The sequence below is a fragment of the Macrobrachium nipponense genome, chromosome 26 (genome assembly GCF_015104395.2).
Source record: "Macrobrachium nipponense isolate FS-2020 chromosome 26, ASM1510439v2, whole genome shotgun sequence".
NCBI lineage: Eukaryota > Metazoa > Arthropoda > Malacostraca > Decapoda > Palaemonidae > Macrobrachium > Macrobrachium nipponense.
Genome location: NC_087215.1, coordinates 59,108,281 through 59,135,795, shown reverse-complemented (window position 1 = coordinate 59,135,795; position 27,515 = coordinate 59,108,281). Strand labels below are relative to the sequence as shown.

Here is a 27,515-nt window from a genome sequence, read left to right as displayed (position 1 = left end):
CTAGTAAAGCAAAGGAATTCTTCAATTAGCATTTTGATAGTCTGCAACTAATTATTGATTCATCTCATAGGTGTGTTACCAGACCGGTTTACGAGCTTACTGGTCTTCTAAGGGGTCGCTATTGGTGTTTAAAAGCTAACACTTACCAAATATATAGGCAGTTTACTTCCACAGCGAACGCATCCATGTAAACACTAGAGCGTCGAGACAGGCTATTCAAAACCCCAGGTTCCAGTTGATTTTGTCCGTTAAAAACGTTGCTCATCACTAGTGAGACCATGATCTAACACCACGAGTAAGATCACTTAAATCCACCAGGGGAAACTACTACGCAGTTCTTTTGCTAAATAAGAGGTTGCAAATGTCCGAGGATATAATACGAACAGACCAGTAGCCAGTCATTCGAGCCTATCTGCCGGCTGTCGGAGGACCCGGAAAGTGTAGGCAATAACGAAAAGCCAGAAAGACAGACGTAAAAGATTGGAACAGAAAGGATGATCAAGGATGTCAGAACGACAGAGGATGGACACGAATGGCAATTCACAGAGGATAGATACACCCGAGTGACAGAAAAAGACAGGCGTGGATGACAGCCTAGAAAAAATAAACGTGAAAGGAAGAGAGGAAAGTTTGAATGACAAGACATCTGTGAATAAAAGGCAGGAATAAAAAGAACAACACACCATCGTATTGGAGTTGAGATATTTGCAATTAAGACGTTCCACGTTCAAGACGAAGGCGAACCATACTGAATACTAGGAACATACTGTGCACCAAGGTCTCTAGTCTCATCCAATTTCCAGACGCTCTCCTTTGTGACTGCTCTTTGACTGTGTTAGCGACCATCCGATGGACTCATGTAAAGATACGTATAGATAATGATACTGAGCCTATAAAATTTGTGTGCAATATGTGCATATGGATGTGAATGGGCTTTTAGAGAAATGTACTTAGACCTATATACATACGCGTGCACATGGGCTTTTTACTTAAGAACATTAGCAAAAGAGTAAAAAGTCATAACTATTACCATTTAACTAGATTCACTTCGGTGCACAAAACTTGAATGTCGACATCTTGAGAACTTCAATCTCATGGAGAGACAGCCTACAATGCGCTCGCACAGTAATGACTTATGGTGGCTGCATGTTAGATGAGGTGCAAGAGAGAGAGTAATATCCGATACATAGATTTCGCTCCAGCTTAGCAGATTCCCTCAAGACCCACCTCCTTTCATTAGAAGTACAGGAAAGCCGATCTTCCCCACCAGTTATTTTTCCCCTTCTCTTTTCCCTCTCTCCCATCTCCGCTGCCACCCACGTGGTCGACTAACAATCAGGTACACACACACACACACACACACACACACATATATATATATATATTATATATATATATATAATATATTATATATATATATATATATATTATACACTCATATTCAGGAATGGACCCGAAATTCTGACAAACGGCAATTGTATGAATATATTCATAGGTCTGAATTGCATCAATCTCTAACCGACACACCTACTTTACATTCGGATTCCGCTTTCAGTCGACGATGAAAATGAGGGATAGTCTGTTTGAATACGAATGTGTGTGTGTGTGTGTGTGTGTGTGTGAAGCTATTAGGAACTTGAGGAAGACATCTTAGGCATCTGCATGGTTTATTGCTAACGTTTCAAGGCCTAGCCTCATTATCAAAGGTATAAAAAGTATATACAAATACATTAAAACATCTTAAATTACTAGGAATAAAAAAATGTATAAAAAGTATATACAAATACATTAAAACATCTTAAATTACTAGGAATAAAAAAAATAAGCTAAAACCAAATACAAACATTGAGTTTAAAATGTCAGGAGAAAGATATTACTATCCAAGCGGAACGAATAATAATACGAGTGACAAGGAGAAACATTAAAAATCTTGGGTAAACTTATTCTAAGAAAAGAGGGGTGAAGGCAGTTTGAGCTTCGGAACTACCTGCTTTATACAAAGTGACTCGACTGCCAACTGCTGAGGGGAACGAACCTTGGACAAAATTTTAAGATTGATTGTATTCAATATTTATTTTACATTTTTAGCATGTTGTCATATACTGAAAAATGGGAGATGTGTACTAGTAGTGGTAAAAAATAATAAACGTGTAAGAGGGATGGGCCTAGTAAACACTGAGCAAATGGTGTGTAAGAAGCACGGGAAAGGAAAGGTCTCAGCCTAATATTAAAACAGGAAGTTTGGAAATCAGCTCAAGATACACAGGCGAATGGGGTATTAACCGGTATGTATCCACCTTTACAAGGCTTCTAGGGATGTCGTGTTCAGTACTATAGCAGATTCACATCAACCGTGCATTTCATGTCTAGGCCAGTCCCTTACGACGTTCCTGACTGGCTGTTGATAAGCCACGCAAGGGCTGGAAACTGTCTCTCGAGAGAGTTATCATGGGTAGGATCTTTGTTCCGCCTTTCCTGAGGGATACGTCTTTCAAAAGTACCCTCAGGAGAGATGGAACCTACATCCTGCCTATGTGAACTCTCGAGAGAGACAGAGCTTCCAGGCCTGTGATTAGTTAGCAACGGACTGGCCTAGACATCAAATGCATGGTTGATGTGAATCTACTATAGCCCCTCGAGGCCCAAAGTATCGTATATATACCAACAACACGTCGGAGTAGGTGACGCGTAAAAGTGGATACAAAGGATATACATACCGGTGAAGTGCACAGTGAATAGGAAGATTTTACGAGATCTGGAAGTTCACATCTAGTTCACCCACCGGTTATGGTACGGATGTGGCTGTGGCCATTTTTTTGCTCTCTAGAGCCACTCTTGTTAAGATTGACGCCCGCTAATATAAATATCAATGGGATTATTTGACAATAAAATGTGAAGAATATTTTCAAACCACTTGCCGAAGTGTGTGTGTGTTGGGGGGAGGGTGGTGGCATACTGTCAAATACCATATGAAGTCCCATGCGCATGCTGATTTCGACAGTATGATTCTTCTTCAGTACAGGAAAATTTGGCATACGGAAATAAAAAGCATGCAGTGACAGTTTTCTAGTAATGCTCAGCACTTTGTAAATGAAAACGTTTTCTGTTATAAGTCAATCGAAAAAGCGATGCTTTTTATCCTCTTATAATGAGTTCCCGTATATTGCAAAATAACCATATGTCTAGTCTTCATCTAGACACCGTTCAACTCTACAATAATTAAAACAACTTTATAATAGAATAAATCTTCTTTGTGTACATAAAGGAATTTATGGCATCAAGTACAAGCTAATTACTTAATGTTTATCCATAGTAATAACATCATAATTCCTACCATGTAACTGATGGGTTAGCGCGTACCAAATTTTCCTGAGACTATAATCGTGCCTAATTAAATGTCAAGGAAAAAAGCTTTTTATTTTTTTTTTCTTTTCTTGTCGAACGAAATCGCTCGTGCAAAGGTCATTGCATATAATACTTCCAAATTTACAACGTTGAAAATTTCCTTAGAAAAAATTGAGATTTTGTGCAACATAATTCTTATGGTGGTAAAAAGAGTCGATTACTCCTTTACTTGTACCCCTGGCAATTCCTCACTTGCCAAGCTCTCTCCCAACCGCAAAATGAAGCATAAGCGACATTTCCTGCATCCAAGGGAGTATAATTTTCTTTCCTACGCACCAATAAACAAACACGTCTTACAAATAACACATATTTCTTGTTTTATGTAACAACATTTTTAAGCAGATGGCTAAGCTTTCAACCTTATCGTTAAAAAATAGTCATGCTCAAACTATGCCAAAACAAACTTAGGGTAATGCAAACTCTACTACTCTCAAAACTAATGACTGTTTCCTCAAACCCGCTTTGTTTGAATATGAGCTGCCCAATCCCCTAATCACAGTGTGCTAAAATAAAGAGACATCAAAACAATAAACAAAGACAAAACCCCACGGCTTCACAGGAAGCACTGAACCACGTAACTAGATGTCATCGATGATTGGCCTTCCACCACGAGGTAACAAGTGCCATAATGAAGTGTGATGCTCGACACAAAATTTACTTTAAACACTCTAATCTAATTCTCTCGTAGCAATGATTATCCGGGTAATTTTACATAAATAATATATACCAGAAATGAGTTTAGCTGTCGTAACTCGGCAAAGAGATAAAACCGAATTATAAACAAATAGTAGTATAGCTTGGGAATCACTGAGGGAAAATGAGGCTACTACAACTTACACAATGACTTTGATACCTGATACCAGGGCATCCGTTTGGGGACAAAAGGCACCACATAAAACTGAAACAATAATTAGGTCCTTGATTGTAAAATCGATTACACACTGCAATTAGCTCTCGACAGACCCATTAGATCTAATGAAATACAGCTAATCGGTCTATCAATTTGAAGCCTAACTACTAGATTTTTTTCAAGAAATAATGTCACAAGGTAAATGACAGCCGTGCGAACATATTCACTTCTTAACTCCTTACCTTAACGATTGTAGTAATGTCAACTTTGTAAAAGAGGACTCGTGACTTAAAACCAAATGGAAGATATTTTCACTCAAAACACTAACACTGTCGGGAAACGTATGCAAAGGATCTGAGGAGGGACAAGGCTAGAATGGGATTGTTGCCAACCCGGGAAAACGTATCGTACAGGTGACCTACACCTCGCATTCGTTTGTTTGATTTCAAAGTTACAGCCAAACTTCAACATCGTTCTAATAGCAAGACCACCGAGATTTCTCGGTGGTCTTGCTAATAGTCTAGGAGTCATTTCAAATACTAGAGCATTTACTACTGATCTGGGGTTTATTCAGATCAGCCACTTTTTACTTTTTCTTTCACGATGCTTCGTGTTAATTATACGAGTCGTTTGAATTTTTCACAACAAACAAAAAGGGAAATAGTGTTCTTGCTTGTGAATGAAACGAAAGGCACCTTGAATACTAGAAAATTGTGAGAATACTTTTTTTTTTAACCGCCGATGTCTGAAAACCTTCACAACTTTAGCTTGAACATTTCTGTTACATAAGAGGCAGCGCTTCCACTTACAACTTCCAGAAAAAGTAACACTACTTTTCAAATCAAATATAATAGCCTTGCTTCACGTAGATAACCAAGGCTAATATATTACGAACGAGTTTTGGCTACCGCAAACTCAATGGCTACGCGAAAATTAACTGAAGTTATACACCGAAGTTGGTCGCATTCGGTAGTTACTCGTCACTTGAGTATGAATATATTTAAACTTCAGTTACCAAGTATTTTCTCGATAATTTTTGACTTACAATAAACTGAAGACCAAGTACTGAGTAATAAACCAATTAGGCGTTTGATTAATTATTTATTTTGATCACAATATAAGGCAAATTACCTTTAATAAGTAGCCTTTCCTGGGAGAAAATTAAATTGTCATCTGATAATGGTGAATAATCGTAGCTGTTAGCAGAAGAAGAAAAAATATACCATGGTCAGCGACATTTGTTCCAAGCGAGATAAAGGAAAATCGTTTGGAATAAGGTATAGATTTTAGATAAAATGAAGTTGACGGGGTTAGGGTACTCTTGCTGGTTTTATAGCCACTAGGATAGATATCAACTGCAAAGGTACAAAAAATGTTGTCTCACTTGCTGCTTGAGAGACGGACATTTCCACATCCTGTTAGAGCTACTGTTTAATGATTCGTGTGAACATCCGTTTACTACCTGCTAATCGAGACAGAGAAAATCCACGATTCCACGGCCCCCTTCCTTCTCGCAACAAACCCGACCACCACCATCGAGCAAGGACAGTTTTACGGCCGCGCGAATTCGTGGACATACCTTCAGTTCATTTCTTTCTGGAGAAAATTGTAGAATCGGAAAAATCTTATCCAAAATGAATCGCTAATGGTTCGGACGAGAAGATAATAATGCAGAGAGTAAAACAGCAAAACTCACATTATCACATTAGAAACTAAATAAAAACCAAGAGACAAGCTATTCTACATAAATACGAAAGACATTCCATCTACTCATTCTGGCTGCGCAGAAATGTAAGCTGATAATAAGAACGAAATGATTCGCTTGTCTTTCTGCACATAACGATAACAGTTTTATTTCCGGGATAAGTGACACTAATCACAACGGAAAGTCAAGTCGTCTATACAAAAATAACCTTAGGAACATCATTTGCATGCAAGCATCAGGCGGGGAATTTACTTTCGTTACCTGACACGGCAAAGGTGATTCGTCCAGTCGCGACCGATGATTGGGTGCTTATATAATTGGTGATTGGTTCGGCTTTTTCACTCAGTCACGACATCTTGCATGACTGCTGTCAAAATGGATGATAATGAAGCTATATATACGGATAAAACATAGCAGGGATTTTCATAAGACAGTCTGCATAAATGTACTTACACATAAGCACACATGAAGCAAGCCGTTTTAGATCACAAAATATAGTCTGCTTTATTCATACACTTACACTATATATATATATATATATATATATATATATATAATATATATATATATATATATATATATATATATATATATAATATATATATCTAATAAAAGGAGCCCATAAAAAACACCAAAATGTAGAGAGAAAAGTACTATATTTCAGAGACTGCGGTCTCTCTCTTCAGGTATATGAATGAGAAAAGTTTACAGAAAAGGTGGTATTTATACCAAGAGATCCGTCCACAAGTAAGCCAATTTAGGCCACCCCCGCTGATAATCTTCCTTTAATCTTCTTAAGCGTTGATTGAATGAAAACTTCGTCGATGACATCTGAGATCCACCCGCCTTTTGAGATGTTCATTACCTGCTTCTCTTTTATGGAATCGGCCTTAATAAAAGAGAAGCAGGTAATGAACATCTCAAAAGGCGGGTGGATCTCAGATGTCGTCGACGAAGTTTTCATTCAACCAACGCTTAAGAAGATTAAAGGAAGATTATCAGCGGGGGTGACCTAAATTGGCTTACTTGTGGACGGATCTCTTGGTATAAAATACCACCTTTTCTGTAAACTTTTCTCATTCATATACCTGAAGAGAGAGACAGCAGTCTCTGAAATATAGTACTTTCTCTCTACATTTTGGTGTTTTTATGGGCTCCTTTTATTAGATGGAATTCTGTTGTTACAGAACATTTTTACCAGTCATATATATATATATATATATATATATATATATATATATATATATATATATATATATATATATATATATATATATATATATATATATATATATATATATATAATATATATATATATATATATATATATATATATATATATATATATATATATATATATATATATATATATATATATAACATAAAAGAAGCCCATAAAAATGCCAAAATATAGAAAGTAAGTACTACATATATTTCAGAGAATGCTCTCTCTCTCTCTCTTGTGGGAAATTGGTTTCACTCAGTGGGAAGATTAAAGGAATATACTCTAGAAAATTACGAGGATAATTCCTTCCATTGAGGGTTCTCTGGTAATACAGTATGCAACGGGCTGTTAAGCACACAATTCTTCCGTGCGCATAAAGTGTTTTCAGACTTGTGTCAGAAAATCCAAAGGATTAACAATTGCTTTGTAACAACGTTTTTGTAGTTGACCCGGTGAAAATAAAGCCTAAAAAAACATCAAACGGTAAAGGGGGACCCAGTGGGAAACCGGGGTTTTTGGGTGGGGGGAAGCGGCCTCGGAATTTCACGCCAGGTAAGAGTAATTTAAGTAAATGCAATTAATCTAATGAGGACTATGAATAAATGAAACCAAGGCCATAAAATTCCCAGGGCGGTGCAGTTTGGTCCCGGAATTCAATTAAGTTTCGACCCGGTTAAAGTACAATTAAAGTAAACTAATCCCAACTAGTAATGCTAAGTAAACGGACAACCTATTAAACTCCAATATTACAATAGCCTAACTACGTAAAAGGGCTCAAAATTTAGTGAAGGTAAAGAAAACAGCGCGGCCTAGCCTTGTGGAAAATTGGCATGTTGACCTACCCTTTGGAGTGCCTACAGTTTAGGTACGGTATACTAGTAACTGGAATGGCGGCGGCAAATTGCACGTGCACGGGATACGACGTGGAAGCGGACATAATGAATGTTTATATACATAGTGGGATCGAAAATCATGGATTCATGGTCGGGCAGGGTCGAGTCAGGGAACTACCTACTTCTTACCTTGGCGGAGGGATTAAGGGTCGGGCAAAAGGTATTGCGCGGCCTGGCCAAGGGCTTCGTCTCGGTAGAGGTGGTAGAAATGAATAAAAGAGGCCTAGCATAAACTCAAGAATTGGTAGGATTCTTATAAAAACTTATAATAAATAACGGAGCTCCTACAATTTAGTTGGCCACGGGTTTCGTCTGCTAGGTAATCGGCGGACGGATACAAACAAGAAATCTGGGGAACAAATTTGTAAGACTTAAGAATAGTTTCTGGCTACCCCTATCTTGATATAAGTGTCATGATGGCTAAATTAGTGAATGTATGAAAGCGAGAACGTTAGTTTTCTGTGTATGGTAAATTTGCATTCTGTTGTGTTTAATTATCAAAACATCAAGAAAAGGAATTTTGTTGTCTGTTTCCAATTAAACTAAATTTGATGCTGGTCACTAATGTATTTAATATTCAAAGGAATTTGTTGGTATTGTCCCATCTATAATCCCAAAATGCTAGAATATCATCTACATACCTCATCCACAGCATGTTTTTTTTTTTTTCATTTATTACTATAGCTTCAAAGTATTCTATGTATAGATTGGCTAAAACAGGACTTAAAGGAATACCCATGCTACACCCGAATTTTTGCGTATGGAATGCCTCCACGAAGTAAAACATGTTAGAATACAAAAACCTGTATATCATTAGTATACTAAACACTTGATTTATACTAGTATTCTAGCTGTAAGGTTGTAATATTATAACAGATTTTTTACAAAATAATATTGCCCTTGTTGCTTTTAACCAAGGCCTTGCTTTTAATCTACAATTTGAATTTTGGTTTTAATGCAATTTCCTTTAAAAAAATTTTTTGGTTAAAAAGCACTGTATGGATATTGATGGGTGGTGTATCTCATAACACTTTTTCTTTGGGATATGAATAGCCTCTGTTGCTCAATACCCGAGAAGCATTTTCAAAGACTAAATTAACTTTAAAATATACTTCGTACTTTGTAATGTAACTTTGGCAAGGTTTGACGAATTGCATTTCATTTTTACAAAATATGGAAAAATTTAAATATGTATTGTATTGTCAGTAGTATGTGGTACACAGTATACGGTATCCATATTTGTAGACAATACAAGTCCTATTGGACAGGCCATATTCAAGAGAGGGGAAATGGCATGCTACTTATCGTGAATCTTGGCTCTATTTATGTTTGAAATGTCTATAGTACCTTGCAGCTAACCCTTCCATGTGTGGTTGAAACTTTGAGAGATAAACAATTTTTTATACACATGTTTTAAGGTTTCTAAAATCAGTTTTGTTCTGAAAGAAATGTGCCTAGTCAATCTTACTATTTTTCCAAATTATTATTACCAGTAATTTACAGAAATTTCATGCAAAACTATACTTTTTCTAAAACTCTGATTTAATTTAATAAAATATCGAATACAGTATCACTAGATAATTATTGAAATACAATGTAATTGAATTTTGTTCAATTTTTTTATAGACTTTCAACTTGAAGAAAGGACAACTTTGAATTACCCAGACTAAGATGTAAATCTCCTGCTACCTGTCAGCCTGCTTCGGTACTTCTTTTCATGTCATTTATGCCCCTGGTTATATGTAGTATGACAACTAAATGCTGACTTCCTTTCCTGGAGGATCAGGACTCTGTGACAGACGTAGAATCATCTCATCTCTTCAGGGATTGGCCCTTATACACCTGGATCTCTGCCTTCAAGTTCCTTTTATGTCAGCCTGAGTGAGACCAATAAAAAAAAAATTTCAAATTAAACTGGGAATTTTATTGGCTACTTCAATCACTCATCCCTGTTTAATACACCTTGGATCATGATTTTCCTGCTTCTTAGGTCTCTTGATAATTGTTGGGCTTACTGAAGTATTTACATAGTTTATGATTCTTCACAGTATCCAAACATTATTATATATGTAATACAGTATATATTGGACAGTACATTACAGCACTAACTAATGGCAGGGTGAGAGTTAAAATCTTTTAAGTGACATCAGATATTTAGTAGGCTCTAGGTTAGCTACGGCACCATCCGCCTGTTGATATTCTACCACTAAAGACATAAAGGCCCTTCTATGGCTTACCAGAATGTTGTTGGCTCCCTCTCCGGTCACAGACCTTTTCCAATGCCTAAACCAACCCAGAATAGTCTGGCATATTCATATCTTTTACTCCTAGCATACACTTAATAACACTGAATACTCTCCTCTTCTTACTCTTTTCAATTTGTACTTTCTTGTGTGTAGAAAAGATTCACTAGCCTGGTATGAATCTCTTTCAGAGAGAGTCATTTCAAAATAAACCACTGTTCTTCAATATATGATGGTGCCACTACCCCTCCCACTCCTGTGGATTAGGGTTCCCTTTCTTGGAGGTTGGAGGTACACTCAAGCAACTTTTTCTGTCCACTCCCTCTTCAAACAGTGCGTAGGTCAAGCTTAGCAGAAGGGCTGATTATGCCTGGTGGTTTAGCAGAGGTTACTTTATCCTTATCATTTTTATTTTCTTCAACTTTACCTGTGACTTCATTTTCAAAACCATCACTGCTTTCCTCCTTCAGTGTCTGGTTCTATTCCCTCAAATTTATTTATCACCTTTTCCTAAAACCTCTCTGCAGGCTGATTTCTTTTTGGAGCCCTCTTGGGTTTAGAGTCTGTAGATTATCTACATATTAGGGTTCTCAGCTGAAGGTAAAGAGAAAGAAAGAAATGGACAGGTCAAGAACCTATCACTGTATCTACAATAAAGACCTAAATTCAAATCTTGGGCAGGCCCAGAGGCACTTATCAATTACAATTCCCCATGGGAGTAATTTATACCCAAGATATTTGTGGCTTAATATTTATATGTATGTACTGCATAAAAGGTCATGTATGTGGGTAACACAACTTCCAAAGGTTTTCACCTTAACTGCATGAATGGTCTGACCTGTAGGTTGTAACAATGAAATAAATACTACCTGAATATGGAGGAAATAAGAATTTATTCTCATGGAATATACTTATATATTCCTCTGGTTGTTGCATTATATAAATATGCTGGAAAAAATTTAAATTCATAATTTTCATTTCTGAAAATGATGTTCAATTTATACCAAAATACATTCATCGCACTAAAATTTAGTATGTAATCATATTTGTCATCTTATGATGTTTGGCCCTGTTCCATGAAAGTAGGCCCTGTGTTAGTCAACCCACCAAGTCCCTGCTTTTACTATTCTCCTTCTATCCTTTTACATGTTAGCTGACAGAATTCTTGTGACTATAAGTAATGGAGAATGTATATACTTGTAAAAGGCTTCATAACACACAGTGGTCTTAAGTCCAGGTCTGCATCTCTGTAGCACCTCTTTCTAAATTGTCACGCACAACCATGATGCATTTAATTCTTTCTATAACATAGAAAATGTCATTCATTACAGTTTTACTGTTCTTTGCAAATTTTTTTATGATTGTACGTACTTTCTTTCCTTTATCCATGTGCAGTCTTTATTTATAGTTTAATTGCATATTTTGCAATGAAAAATTTGAACAAAGTGATCAGAGTAAAACACACATATAAAATACATAAACATTTAAACATGTTAAGATAATACAGTGTCTCAACATAAACACATCATGTTATTCTGTGAAAAATCAACAAGACAGTAGCATAAACAAAAACAAAAATGTTAACATACTATAACAATGATAACAAAACAAGCAAGCAAAACTAAACTAAATCAAGACGGTAACTATAACAGATCCTAAATACTCTATAACAAATTCCCTCATTATGAAAATATTACTTAGCTTATTCTGATATGAGATTTACTTTGTGCACGAAAATGAAAGTGTTCCATACTATGTATAGGTAACTTCATATCACCCCAGTAAATTTTCATGCACCATGTGAGAGCTGGCTTCTGTTCTCTAAGATGTCTCTTCTGAGATGCATTAATTTAAACAATGTTCCTCTTCATACATGGCACAGCTAGTATATAAATTCTTGTGGTTGTTCTGTCTTAATGCCAAAATTTTCTGAGAAGTATGATTTGAGAAACTTAAATAATTTACTAGCAATATTCCATAATACATAATACTTTTCATACTTTTGCAGATACTCTCTTCTACAAAGTGCTTCTCTAAAAGACTTTTTGCCTATCAAATCACCATGGAATGGTGCTTTTCCCTCTTAGTTCTAAGTTTCTTTAACGACAATCACTTCTTTTTATTTATTTGCATATGTGAACTGTTGCAAGCTCTGAGACCACTATAGTTTTCCCAAAACTACAGCTGAATGGTTCCTCTCTATGTGAAGCCTCGTATGTTTTGACCAGTCATTTTTCTAAGAATAGGTTTCCCCTTACTATGCATCTGGAAGACTTTTCTCCAATGACATCCATGAAGTCTGAGATTATTTCCAGATAAAATGCGTTCCTGCATTAATTGCATCTGAAAGGCTAGTCATTACTGTGAATCTCAGTATGATCTATACCTATAATTATCTGAGTAAATATCCTCCCATTCCTCTTGCCCTAGTAGTATTCCTTGTGCTTCCAAGGATAAGGAAGTCCTGTGGGAAGGGGGATGCCTTGCTTTAGTGGTCTGTAAGCACCCGTGGGTAAAGGTTCCTGGTTGGGCAGGAGTTATGACTACTTGAATGATATGACTTAAAAGATTATACTTCTGAGAAGACTCACGTTTGTTACAACTGAACTCTGTCCCTCCATTTTGCTATGCAAGTTTCCTGAGTAAATTCACGACATCTAAATGGCATCTCACAAGTGTGAGTCCTTAGATGATCTACAAGAAAGATTTTTGAAGAAAAGTATATTCCTCACATGCCAAGTAAATGAACTGCTTTTCTTTTGTGTGACAATTTCCAGTAAATTTCAGTGAAAATGCTTTCACACAACTGTTACATCTGAATGGCTGCTCTCCAGTCTGAATCTTCATAAATGATTGGTAAGATGAATTCTCTTACAAAATGTTTACTCACATCCAGAGCAACAGAAAGTCTTCTACCTGGTGTGACTGCAGGTATTCATATGTTTCCTAAAAGAACTTCTCCAAGAAAAGCCTTTGCCACATTCATTACATCTGAATGAGATCTCACCAGTGTGACTACTCATATGATCTATAAGGGTACTTTTCTGAGTAAATGCTTTCCCACATTCAGAGCAACTGAAAGATTTCACTCCAGCATGACTATTCAAATGCCTCCTGAGGAAACTCTTCTGTGAAAAGGTTTTTCCGCATTCACTGCATCTAAACGGTTTCTCTCCAGTGTGACTATTTATATGACATCTAAGAGAACTTTTGGAAGAAAAGACTTTCCCACACTCATTGCACCTAAATGGCTTGTCTCCAGTGTGACTGGTCATATGGCTAGAAAGAGAACTTTTCCAAGAAAACGCTTTACCACATTCACTGCATGTGAATGGCTTCTCTCCACTGTGAATTCTCATATGATTTGTGAGCTGAGTCTCCAGGGAAAATGCACTCCCACATTCAGAGCAAATAAAAGACTTCACTCCAGTGTGACCCGTCATATGTCTGTTGAGAACACTTTTCTGAGAAAAGGATTTTCTGCATTTACTGCAGCTAAATGGCTTCTCTCCAGTGTGAGTATTCATATGACTCCTCAGAGAACTTTTCCGAGAAAATGCTTTCCCACATTCACTGCACCTGAACAGCCTCTCTATAGTGTGATTATTCACATGACGCCAAAGATAACCTTCCTGAGAAAAGGTTTTCCCACATTCATTGCATCTGAATGGCTTCTCCTTAGTGTGAATCCTAACATGATTTACAAGCTTTAATTCCTGAGAAAATGTTTTCCCACATTCTGAGCAACAGAAGGACTTTTCTTCATTGTGACCCTCCATATGAGTCTTAAGCAAAAACTTCCTAGAGAAGGCTTTCCCGCATTCACTGCATCCGAACGGCTTCTCTCCACTGTGAACTCTCATATGATTTGTAAGATGAATTTTTTGTGAGAATGCTTTCCCACACTCTTCACATTTGAAAGGCTTTTCACCAGTATGGATCCTCATATGATATGCAAGATGAATTTTCTGAGAAAACCTTTTCCCACAATCAGTGCATATATATGGTTTCTCTTTACTATGGATTGCATGATTCTCAAGAACCTCCTGTGAATTTCTATTCTCACTTATACCTTCTTTTTCCCTTTGAATTTTCTGTGGATTTTCAAATAGTATGTCTTTCTCTTTCCTACATGATGCTAAATGTAAGTTACATTCATCTTGAACACCTATCCATACATTTACACTTCCTTCTTCGCTGGCTTCCTTTCTGCTAGTTAGTGAGTGTTCCTCATGCACTCCTGAGAAAACTTTGCATGGGGAGCTGGATACTTCTGGCTCTATCTTGATGTCTATGCAGCCATCACTAACTGTTGGAGTACAACCAACCATACACTTGCTTTCATGACTGGTTTGAGGTGACGATGGCTCTTCAATTTCACTTTTGAAAGGAAATTCTATGGAAATTTCTGGATTCATTTTGAATTTTGTGTCCACTAAAATTTAGTGTCCCTTTTATTGCTTTCCCAACTCTACAAACTCTAAAAACAATCAATCCCTTAAACTTCAAACCATTAAACACATACAACAGGACTCAAAAAACATAAACCTGTACATTTACTTCATGCTGTCCAGTTCTGTTCTCAAATACTACAAAGGTCATACCTTTTTACAGTTTTTGTCGATACAAATGCCACTTATCTGTACAAAACATTCCAATTTTAAAAGTTGATGGCACTTTGCTATTTTTTTTAACCCTTCACACAGTAAGGATCTAACTAAAACAATTTAAGTGTTCAACAAAAATGGCATAAAGTGCTTCAATTAATAACTTACTGAAAATCTGTCAAATGAAGAATTATACACAAAAAATGTACTATTACAAATGCCGGATAATATTTCCATTTTATAAGAATACTTCATTTCTGATGAAAACATTTCATATACCTCTGTACTGAATTGTACTGTAGTACAGGGAACTAGAAATGCGTGTTGCTAAGGACTATACAGTAAGACATGACTTTAATATCATTATCAATTTTGGGGTTATGGTAATTTACTTATAACATTAACCTTCACCACAGTTAAGGTAATTTATTTATAACATCTAACCTTCACCACAAGATTTAAAAAACGCAGAATCCTCGGCGATGCTCCTTACATCTTTAGAGACTTCACTGTTTTTTCTTTTTCAATGGAAGTAAAGATCTGAAATTAGAGAATACACCCCAATTACAGGAAAAAGTTGATGTAAGCAACCTATACATAAAACAGATCAAAATCAAATACTCCATTTTTAAAGATTATAAATTTTTTCAATATACATAAACCCATTACTTTACCAGTGCCTGTTTGTGCATCTGCATGAATCCCAGCACTCCACATTACTATTCAATACTGTAGTGTCTAACTGCCTCCCTTCTTGTGTGGTCTGAGCAGCTCAACAAAACAGTGGGATATTACTTCACTTTTAAGAAAATTACATTTCTTTTACTAAAAAGTAATTACTTTTATATATGGCTTCCAGGAACCAAAGAAGTAACTGGGAGGAGAGATATACTCATAACTCCTAAACACAACAGGTGATCAAGAGGACTGGGATTCTGTTGCAAGAAAATATGAACCTTGAAAGTGTAAGTGGGTTGTTGACCTCCAGAAGGCATCTGCACTTACCATTTTAGTCAGGCATGTAACCTAGTTACCACTGGAAACACATCCCAGAATGAAGGCCACAAATGATGCTTTACAGTTGGGAATGGTAAATGATTCCTGAACAATAAAAATTTGACTGTTGAGGGAAAATTTAACTTTACCCATCTATTAGGTATAAAGAATGTGAATCTAAAAGCTCCGAAGCAATATCCCTTTAAAAGAAATAAAATTTATATTGTCATCTTAATGACCCAGTCAGTAAAACTGAGCAAATATCTATACTCCATTCCTTTTACAGGAAAGTGAAGCTAAAAGTTGTAATTCCAGTCAAAGTGACCTGAACTGAAGCTTTTTCTTGCTCTGTGACATTCTCATGGGCTCTTCAAGCAAAATTACTCAGCCAAAAGGAAAGGGAACTGCCAAATATCTTAAGGTATAAAAACAGAACCTTGAGGCAAAAACAAAAACAAAAAAATAAGTTTTTGTCACTTACATATGAGCTTAAATGGTATAATTCATCAATCAAAGATTTAATGTACAATTTGAAGAAAATAACAACAACTCCTATGATCCCCTAATCATTCCCAGGTTTAAATAGGAAAGCAGCAGAAAGTCCGGCAGTTTTGGCACATTCTCAAAATTTGGAAACCTTCAGGAAAATATCTTAATAATGAATTATTCAATAAATATGCACACAGAACTACAGTGCCATTTCTAATGGATAATTGGAGGTACCCCACTGAACATAACAATTCAGCCAACTGGCACCAAGGGCTGAAACTTGAAAAATATGTCAATACAGTAGTTGATTTTGAATGTCTTACTACTGATTCTCATTCTATTGTCCAGACCATAAAGATTTAGTCATATGCAACAGCAAGCCATACCAAGACAATATATACAAATTGGAGATAACATTTCACTGCAAAGATTTGTTTAAAGAGGATAATTAATACACCTTTATGAATAACTTTATCTACAGTGGGTCATACCACAGTATACCACAGGGAAACTATAGACCAACATCCTCGGTCAAAGGTGAGTCAGTAAAGCCAAGCCTATTTTTCTCTCTATGAATAGTACAACTCCTTGCACTATTAATTTGATTCACTGATGGTAGATTGGTTACTGGCCTTAGGGAAAATGTTGACTGCTTCATTGAGCTTTTGAAGCTAAGCAATCAGCTGAGGATGTCCCTCTCCTTGATACCTGTCATCCTGAATCTATCCTTACAAAACTTGCATTTCGTTCTAGGGATGCTAAAGAAATTCTGGATAATCTTGATAGCTGGGGTGGAGAAGATCTTTATTTCCTTACAGGTAGGTAGCAGAGAGTTGTTGTGATCTTTAGTGAACCATGACCAATATGCTGAACTCCAGTAAAATGATATTATTTAAACTACAATAAAGTTTTGTACATACTTACCTGGCAGATATATACGATTAATGGCCCACCCAGCCTCCCCTCAGGAGACAGGTGGAAGAGAAAAATCTGACAAGCTTACGGGAGTGGTTCGTACATCCGCCACCCAGCGGCGGGTAAGGTAGACCACCTGACCTACCTGTCGCGTGTGCCGCGAGATTTGAAATTCTGTCGGGAACGTCGGAGACTATAGCTAAGTATATATCTGCCAGGTAAGTATGTACAAAACTTTATTGTAGTTTAACAATATCATTTTTGTACATGAACTTCCCTGACAGATATATACTTAGCTGATTGGCACCCTTGGTGGAGGGTAAGAGACAGCTCAATAATACAGGTAAGACGGGAAACAACTAATGTTGTAGGATATAAAAACCTTGGTTCTCACCTTTTCAGGATGAAGACTTCATAGATACTATCTCTGAGTCTGCATTGCCTGGAGAGCTACAGCTAGGACGTGACCTGATGCTGAAAGACTCTCGGATCTACCACTGGGATATGTGATCCCCTATTGTGGTAGAATCCAAGTCGGATGCTGTTAGAGGGACCTTGTCCGCTTACCTAACAGATCCTTACCACTACCTCTGCAAGGAGCCAAAACCCACCAGACCACCTAACCAAAATACAAAGGGTTAATATTACGACAAAAAGAGGTGCCTCCTGTAGCCTCTTTCAGACAACCAAAAAACAACAATATAAAATATGGGTAACATATAAACAATTTACACAGGATAAGTTTCAGCTCCCTGCCCCAGCACCGAATCCGCCGATACGAAAGGACCCAAGGCGAAGCATTTATCATATGTGATTTTTACATCACGTAGGTAGTGGTTTGCGAAAACCGATAGGCATCTCCAAAAAGTCGCCTCCATCAAGTTCCGCACAGACATATTTTTTCTGAATGCAAGCGAAGTTGCGATGGCTCTCACCTCGTGAGCTTTCACTTTTAGTAGTCTAAAATGATCTTCCTTACAGGCAACATGTGCCTCTGTAATAAGACTTCTCAGAAAAAAGGAAAGAGCATTCTTCGACATGGGCCGAGTGGGGTCCTTTACGGAGCACCAAAGCACATCTTGATTAGCCTTAAGTTGTTCCTTCCTCTTAAGGAAATACTTCTATAATCATAGGGCAAAGAGTTCTTTCAGGCTCTTCCCCTACTAGAAAAGATAAACTACGAACTTCAAAGCTCCTGGGCCAAGGGCGTGATGGGTTTTCATTCTTTGCCAGGAAACTTGGAAGAAATGAACACACCATAGAATCTTCCTTAAACCCTACATTGCCCTCAATAGCTTGGAGCTCACTCACTCTCTTAGCTGTAGCTAGGGCCAAAAGGAAGATAGCCTTCTTCGTCAAATCCTTGAAAGAGGCTAAGCCAGGAGGTTCGAATCTAGACGATCCAAGGAATTGTAGGACTACGTCTAGATTCCAGTTCGGTACTACATGAGGACGCTTAATGGTTTCAAATGATCTAATAAGATCATGCAGGTCCTTATCATCGGATATATTTAAGCCTCTATGCCGAAATACCGCCGCTAACATACTGCGGTATCCCTTAATAGTTGACACAACCAGATGACATTCTTCTTTGAGGAAAATAAGGAAATCCGCAATTTGGGTCACAGAGGTACTGGAAGAGGAAATGTTCTTCCTCTTGCACCAACGTCTGAAGACATCCCACTTTGACTGGTATACACGCAAGGTGGAAGGTGGAAGGTCTCCTCGCTCTTGCGATTGCTTTAGCAGCTGTTGCTGAAAAGCCTTTCGCTCTGACCAAACTTTGGACAGTCTGAAACCAGTCAGACTGAGAGCGAGGAGATTTTTGTGGTACCTGTCGAAGTGGGGTTGTCTGAGTAGATCGCTCCTTAGCGGGAGCGATCTTGGAAGGTCCACCAACCATTCCAGTACCTCTGTGAACCATTCTTGGGCCGGCCAAAAGGGAGCGATTAAGGTCATTCTCGTTGAATCGGACTCTACGAACTTCTTGATGGTTAGCCCCAGGATCTTGAAGGGGGGAAACGCGTAGACGTCGAGTCCGTTCCAGTCTAGAAGAAGAGCATCTATTGCTACTGCCTCTGGATCCGATATCGGAGAGCAGTAAGGATCCAGCCTCTTGTTCTTTGACGTGGCAAAGAGGTCTATGTGTGGCCTGCCCCATAACTTCCACAGGCTCTGGCATACATCCAGATGAAGGGTCCACTCTGTGGGAAGGACCTGATCTTTCCTGCTGAGGAGATCTGCTCTTACATTCCTTTCTCCCTGCACGAACCTGGTGAGAAGCTTGATTCCTCTTTCTTCTGCCCACAGAAGAAGGTCTCTTGCTGTCTCGTACAGGGAGAAGGAATGCGTCCCCCCCTGTTTCCTGATGTATGCCAGAGCTGTAGTGTTGTCCGCGTTGACCTGCACTACCGATCTTCTGACTTTGGGCTCGAAAGCCTTCAGAGCCAACCACACAGCCATCAACTCCTTTCTGTTGATGTGCCAGGCTACCTGGTCCCCCACCCAGGCACCTGACACTTCGCTGGTTCCCAGAGTTGCACCCCACCCCATGTCCGACGCGTCGGAGAACAACACCAGGTTGGGGGTCTGTGATTGAAGAAACAGTCCTTCGCAAAGAGGTTGGGATCTGTCCACCATAAGAGATGTTTCTTGATGTCCTGGGATAACGACAGGGAGAACGTCAAATCCTGAGAACGACGACTCCAATTCCGATGAAGAAAGAATTGGAGTGGTCTCAGGTGCAACCTTCCTAGGGAAACGAATTGCTCCAGAGAGGAGAGCGTCCCCAGCAGACTCATCCACTCCCTCACTGTGCATACTTCTTTCCCTAAGAAGGTTGTTACTCTCTCGAATCCTCGGGCTATCCTTTCCTCGAGGGAAAAGCCCGAAAACTCAGAGAGTTCATCTGTATCCCGAGATACACACACTCTTGCTCGGGAATTAGTGATGACTTCTTGAAATTGACGAGAAGTCCCAAAGCCTTCGTCAATTCTAAAGTTACTTGTAAGTCCTTCAAACAACGATCTTCTGAATTGGCCCTTATTAGCCAATCGTCGAGGTACATGGATATCCTCACCCCTTTCAAATGAAGCCATTGAGCCACATTCCTCAAAATCCCTGTGAACACTTGAGGGGCCGTCGAGAGGCCGAAAACACAGAGCCCTGAACTGAAAAATTTTCCCCCCCATCATGAATCTGAGAAACTTCCTCGAGGAAGGATGGATCGGTACATGGAAGTAAGCGTCCTGTAAATCCAAGGAAACCATCCAGTCCCCTGGACGAAGTGCTGCCAGCACTGATGAAGGCGTTTCCATCGTGAACTTCTTCTTTTCTACGAAGAAGTTCAGGGCGCTTACATCCAACACCGGTCTCCATCCCCCTGAGGACTTCGGAACTAGGAAAAGGCGGTTGTAGAAGCCCGATGAATGATGGTCTGTCACTAGTTCGATAGCCCCCTTCTCCAGCATCTGATCTACTGCTAGATGGAGAGCTTGATTCATGATGGGGTCTCTGTACCTGGCCGTCAGTTCCCTTGGGATGGTCGTCAAGGGAGGTCTTTCGACGAAAGGGATGAGGTAACCTCTCCTCAAAATAGAAAGGGTCCAAGGATCCGCCCCTTTTTGGGCCCAGACTTCTGCAAACTCTAAGAGTCTGGCGCCCACCGTTGATTGAAGGACTTGCAAGTTATTTGGGGGCTTTAACAGACTTGGCGAAAGTCTTACCCCTTCTTGAAGGTCTACGACCTCTAAACGTAGAGGTTCTTGATGAAGATGCCCCTCTCGAAAGGTTCTCGAACACTTGCCTTTTCCTTCTTAGCCTTGGTAGGGAAGGAAGGGCGAGGTTTTCTTGCCGACTGTGCCAAAAGGTCCTGGGTGGCTTTGGCCGAAAGTGACCTCGAAATGTCCTGCACTCGATGTTTCGGGAACAACTGAGTAGACAGAGGAGCAAACAGCAAAGAAGACCTCTGAGCATGGGAGACCGACTTCGTTAAGAAGGAACAATAAACCGACCTCTTCTTCACGATCCCGGCCCCATAAAGGGAGGCGATTTCACTCGCTCCGTCTCTTACCGACTTGTCCATACAAGACACACACATAAGATCTTCTGGCGAAATTGACTCTGGCACTTCAATTTTCTTGGCTAGGACTCCCAACGACCAATCAAGGAAGTTAAATACTTCTAGCACTCTAAACATACCTTTGAGCAAATGATCCAATTCATTCATTGCCCAAGTCGTCTTAGCAGAGTTAAGGGCAGTTCTCCTTGTCGAATCTACCAGTGCCGAAAAATCCGAATCAGCCGAAGACGGTAGACCCAATCCTAAGGGCTCTCCTGTTTCGTACCAGAAACCAGCGCGTCCTGATAACTTCGAAGGAGGAAAAGCGAACATCGTTTTCCCCGCTTCTTCTTTGGAAGCCATCCAGGAACCAAAACTCCTCAGTGCCTTCTTCATAGAAAGAGTTGGCTTCATCCTCACACAAGAAGAACTCTTCGCTGTCTTCGCCGTTGAAAAAAGTGAGTGAGGAGAAGGAGGAGCCGTAGGCGTAAGGGAATCCCCAAAACTTGTAAAAGTAGCTCTGTAAGCTTCTTGTAAGAAGAGACAGCAGCAGAAGTGTTCGGTTCCTCATCCGAACCTTCTAGGACGTCTTGTCGAGGCGAGTGCGGAAGATCCTTAGGTGACGAAGGGATCCTAGCAGGAGTTGAGCGAGAGGTTGGAGAACGCCCTCTCTTAGAAGAGTTCACATCCACTGGAGAACGATGAGAAGATCTGGGAAGTCTACGATGAGACTCCCTCTTCGAGGTATACTGAATCTCAGCCGAAGGAGAGGTAGGGCTCCTACTCCGAGAATCCTCGGAAACATCCACAGGGCGCTTACGAGGAGGCGAGCGCCTACTATACTCTATGCGCCTATCCTGAGGTGAGCGGCTGCCAGGAGAAGAGCGCCTATCGAGAGCAGAGCGCTTGCGCGGCTCTCCATACCTGTCCAGTTGCGTACGATCAACGGAAGTCCGACTGGAAGGCGAAATGCGCCTACTAGGAGGAGAAGGCTGCTTGCGAGACTCTTGACGTCTAACAAGAGGGTAACATTCAGGAGAAGGGCGCTTCAAAACTAACGAGCGCCTACTTGGAGAAGGGTGCTTCCGGGATTCCTGGTGCCTACCAAGAGACAAACGGTCAGGAGAAGTGCGCCTAGAAGCGGGAGAGCGCCTACACGGAGAAGGGCGCTTGAAAGACTCTTGTTGTCTGCCCCTAGGAGAATAATCAGGAGTATGACGCCTTAAAAGAGACGAGCGCCTACTAGGAGATCTATGTGCAGTAGGCTCTTGGCGCCTACCTTGCGGGGAGCGGCTAACAGTAGGCCGTCTATCATGCACACGACTCCTACCAGACTCTAGATGCCTGTCAGGAGAGAAGTCCGATCCGACACTCGAGGAGAGTGACATCTGGAAGAAGAACGCCTACTTGTATAAGGGCGCCTTCTAGAATCTTGAGGCTGCTGAGGAGAAGTTTCACGCGAGGGAGTTGAAGAAATCGCGTGATGAGCAGGTGCAGTGCGCTTACCGGAAGCGGGAATCCAATCTGGAGAAAAAACTTCTTTCTCCATAGAGCGTCCTACCGATGTTTGGCGTCTTGAAATCGAAAGAGAGCCAGGCGAGCGAGGGCGCTCACGCGAGCGAGGGCGCTCACTCGAGCGAGGGCGCTCACAGCGAGGGCGCTCACGAGCACCTATACGAAACCTCACCATATGAAGGAGAACGATCCTCTGAAGAGCGGCGCCTAGATCTCTTGATCGGAAGAGAAACGTCCTTCTTCCTACGTGATCTAACTGCTAGAGAGTCTGCTAGCGCCGTGATCTGAGCTTGAAGTCCCGCGAGTACTCTCGTAGGAGAATCTTCTTGTTCTTCCTCGGAAGCAGGCGCCGAGCGCGGAGCGCGAGAAGAAGAACGATCACAGGATTTCTTGGGTTTCTTCGCCTCCACCGACGATTCTTCCGGGAAAAACTCCGGACTAGAAGCCAAAGGACTGCAGGGAGCCTTCCAAGCTCTCTTCAACGGGCGCGACGCATCCGGGGAGTTCCAACCTCTCTTCGGAGAGGGAGACGACGAAGAGGAGAAGCATTGGCGTAGGAGCTCCTTCTTGTAGCGATCCGAGGCAGCCTGGGAGCGTACTTCAGGATCTGCCGAGGGGACGCCTGACCGGTGGGGGCTCTCCCTAGCCCTCCTGCGGCTTTCGACTTTCCTACTCCACTGGAACTGGGAGTCTGGAAGAGGTCTAGGCCTAGAGGCACTAAGGAGCCGGTCAGACGCACCCTCCACAACACTGGGGACACTGCACTGATCACTAACACTCTCCTTACCTTCCAACTGACGAATCTTCTGATCCATAGAACGATTCTTGGCTTTCAGAGCTGCCGCCTCCGAAGGCGAATCTTCGGCTTCGGTGCGGGGAGCCGGGGCTGCAACTTGGGAAGAAGGTTCTAATTCTACGTTAGTACTATTAGGATCCACATCCAACTCACTCATTCTAGATCTGCTAGAACTTCTAGAGGAAGCCTTACGCACTCTATCACGTTCCAACTTCCTAACATAAGAAGAGAGAGCCTTATATTCTTCTTCATTCAATCCCTTACATTCATTACAAGGGTTAGCAAAAGCACATTCATTCCCCCTGCATTTCATGCAAACCGTGTGGGGGTCTACCGAAGCTTTCGGCAACCTCACCTTACATCCTTCATTCACGCAAACCCTAAACAAAACCGAAGTTTTAACTACCGATTCTAGATCAGACATCGTTAAAGAAAATCAAACTCAAAATCAAACCGGTCCACAATCAGCGTATGCCAAGCCAAACAAAGCGAATACGTCACCAAAATAAGTCCAAATTAACTCCAGGCAAGCGAGAATCGAAAAACTATCGAGAGGAACCGACAACAGTTGTTATCGTTCCCGCGACAGAGAAAAATCTGACAAGCTTACGGGAGTGGTTCGTACATCCGCCACCCAGCGGCGGGTAAGGTAGACCACCTGACCTACCTGTCGCGTGTGCCGCGAGATTTGAAATTCTGTCGGGAACGTCGGAGACTATAGCTAAGTATATATCTGTCAGGGAAGTTCATGTACAAAAACAAAAATACTATTGATTAGCAGACCTTATACAGATTTCCCACCCCCTCTTTCCCTTCAGGTGAATGGAACTTTGCTGAATGAGTCTGAAGCTTTAACTATTCTAGATGTAACTTCTGACTCACATCTATCTTTTGAGAAACATCTAATGAAAGTTTCAGAAAATGCCACATGAAAGTTAAGTATTGTCCGTAAGGCCTCATATATTTACAAAGATGAAAAAAACCTATGCAACCTGATTTAGATCACTTATTCTACCTTTACTGAAATACTATTCTCCAGTGGGGATGTCTGCTTCTGCCAGTGATTTATCTCTTTTAGATAGAGAGGTTGGTGGTAGTCGGTTTCTGTTTCCTAATATACTAGTAGTAGTTATGACTTGGACCATCAACGGATAGCCTGTTGTTTGTCACTTTTTCACAAGTTGTATTTCAACAGAGATCTTTCACATTCACAATTTATAGCTGATCCCCTTTGTTGTGCCGAGAGCAACCAGATTCGTTGAACAGCAGCACCAATATGCAGTAAATGTGTCTTGCTGTTAAACTTCTCAGTTCCAGAGGTATTTTATTCCTCACACAATTGGATTGTGGAACAGCTTCCACAAGATGCCATGCAGCTGGAACTTCAGAAGTTCAAGCAAAATTGCAATGCATTATGTACTAGGTATATTAGGGCTGTTGCCTTGTATAATAAGGCGCCCTATGAGGTAATGTTAGACTTGCGATAATCTTACGCTAAGTCGGTTGGTTATGCACTTCCATACTCATTGGAGTGTCTTGGGGTTTGTAGATCACTTACGAAGTCGGTATTATCTTCTTTGGTTATGACGACGATGTGTTAAACTCATGATGATTCGGCAATGATGTGAGGTTCTAGTAGAAAACATGAAGTATAAAAAATATCCTTATATTCTCTGAGATTACGTGATGAAGTTCAGAGGAAATTTGTACAGGTCTTCTAATGACGATGGCTTGATCGCTTCTGCCAACGATGATGGCTAATTCCACTCTGTTCTCCTACCATCTCGGTTACAAGTCATAAAGGAAGCAGACAGTAGCTCGAACATATGAACATACATACAAATGAGACACATTACTAATCACGTAGGCCGTTTGAATTATAGGTCGGGGTAGTTGTCTCAAGCAGGGAGCTTGGACTAATGTTTTCAAAACAAATGAATGACCACAGGTGACGGCACGTCACCTTAGCCTAGTTTATTGTATACGTCATCTTAGCGTCTCTAGTCTGATCACATTCCTGCAAGCAATCTGGTTGACCTCTTTAGTTTTAGTCTTTTATATATATGGAATAACATTCCATATTTTGATTATGTAACTCTTACACGTATACCCTAATACTATTCTTCTTACATTTTAAAACATTTTATCTATTTACTAATCTATTTTTTCTTCTTTAATAAGTGGGATCTCTTCTTGCTGTATTTCCCTTTATTTCCTCTTACTTCTTCCTAATGAACACAATATTCTTTGGAAACTTGAATTTCGAGTACTAAATGAATAGGTTTTACCTACTGAATAATAATAATTTTAATAATAATTAAACTTTTGATATAGATTATTAAATTTCTCAGTATGCAAACTGATATGAAAAAAGATATTGCTTCAGGCATTTTGCAGTTCATACAATAAAGACAGAAAAACTCAGTTTCTTACGAGCAAACCTTGGTAGCATGTACAATACAGCGTCTAACACTGAAATTATTTAAATTCATAAATGTGATAAATTATAACAGTTACAAATATTAATAAAAATAAAATTGAAATTTTTTATGGAGAATAAAAGAGAGTTTCAGGCAGTTCCTGGTTTACGAAGAGGGTTCCATTCTTGAGGCCCGTCGTAAGCCAAAAATCGTTGTAAGCTGGAACATCATAAAAAATCTTCAAAAATCCTAAGAAAACCTTACTTTTAATGATTTGGGTGTATTAAAAACTATGTAGTGGGTCTCCCAGGACCTTGGGCTGGGGAGTGTCGCTTCTTAGCCGACCGCCTCCGGAGTTGTTAGTCGCACTGCGTTTCAGCCTCGGCTTCCGTGGATTGTTGCGCTCTGCTTCTTTCACTCCCGGAGCTTACATCCACCCGCCTAAAACATTCCCTCTCCGCATAAGGCGGGTTTAGATTCCGGCCTCTCCCGGAGTCATTGAGGGTTATGTTTACGGAAGTTACTCTTCCGTAGGCGGAGATAGTATATTTGTTATTTTAGTTTTTATTATTATCATTACTTTTATCTTTATTTTTATTTTTATTTTCTTGCCACGGAACTTGCGAGTTCATGTGGCCGTCCCGGGTTACTTCGTGTACCCCCCTCTCCGGGTCATACAGCTCCGGGTGTACAACTCCGGGTGGTTTTTTTCCTTACACAGTCCCCGGGACGTTAACATGTGAATATATATACCCTTTCTTTTCTTTATAGCCCGGAATGCTCCGGCACACAAATAAATAAAAAAAAAAAAAATAAATAAAACAAAAGAAAAGAAATATATTCCATTATCCTATTAAGTGTGTGCAATTGTTCTTATATATTATTGCACTTACAGGCCTCTCAGTGTCTGGTTGCCGGCTGTAGTGCTGCTCTGCAAGATCCGTGCGGCCATGACGTTTGTCGGGGCCACGCCCCCTGTGCAGTGCTGCTTCCTGATTCCATGTCTGGCATCATGAAAACTGTTTTGCCTGCCTACGGACTTAGTACATCAGGCTACCTCTTCGATAAGTTACCGCACTGCTGGTTCTATGTTTATTGTAAAAAAAAAAAAAAAAAAAAAACAAATATTGAAATGAGATAAAATAAATGATCAATTAAAATTTCTTTAAATTAAATTACATTGTTTAATCAATAATAATTTAGAATAATGTTCAAGAATTTACTTGGTATTGACACATTCCTTGCATTACAGGCTGAGCAGTCTATTAAGGATGCTGCACTCTCCGCCCTCAAGATCTGGGTTGGAGGGTTTGGACGGAACGTAGGGAAGGCTAAGCCGTATATTCTGTCCCGAGATATGGCGACTTTGCTCTTCCCAGCCGGAAAATCTGCCGGA

The 27,515-nt window shown here is 39.9% G+C and overlaps 2 protein-coding genes across 8 annotated transcripts in view; both read right to left on the bottom strand.

Moving 5' to 3' along the window:
* Positions 1-4,625, bottom strand: part of LOC135200308 (hematopoietic prostaglandin D synthase-like) — a 533,645-nt gene extending 529,020 nt beyond the window's left edge. Inside the window, exon 1 of one of the 2 annotated variants that reach the window (XM_064228852.1) lies at positions 4,498-4,625. The gene's annotated coding sequence lies outside the window, so the exon portion shown is untranslated. The remainder of the gene's footprint in view (positions 1-4,497) is intronic. The other variant, XM_064228854.1, reaches the window with a different exon arrangement.
* Positions 4,626-11,789: 7,164 nt separating this feature from the next.
* Positions 11,790-27,515, bottom strand: part of LOC135200307 (zinc finger protein OZF-like) — a 29,034-nt gene continuing 13,308 nt past the window's right edge. For all 6 annotated transcript variants that reach the window (XM_064228849.1, XM_064228847.1, XM_064228845.1 and 3 more), the window contains exon 3: positions 11,790-15,468. In XM_064228849.1, the coding sequence (XP_064084919.1) occupies positions 13,234-14,739 (1,506 nt within the window). In that variant the 5' untranslated portion in view covers positions 14,740-15,468 and the 3' untranslated portion in view covers positions 11,790-13,233. The remainder of the gene's footprint in view (positions 15,469-27,515) is intronic.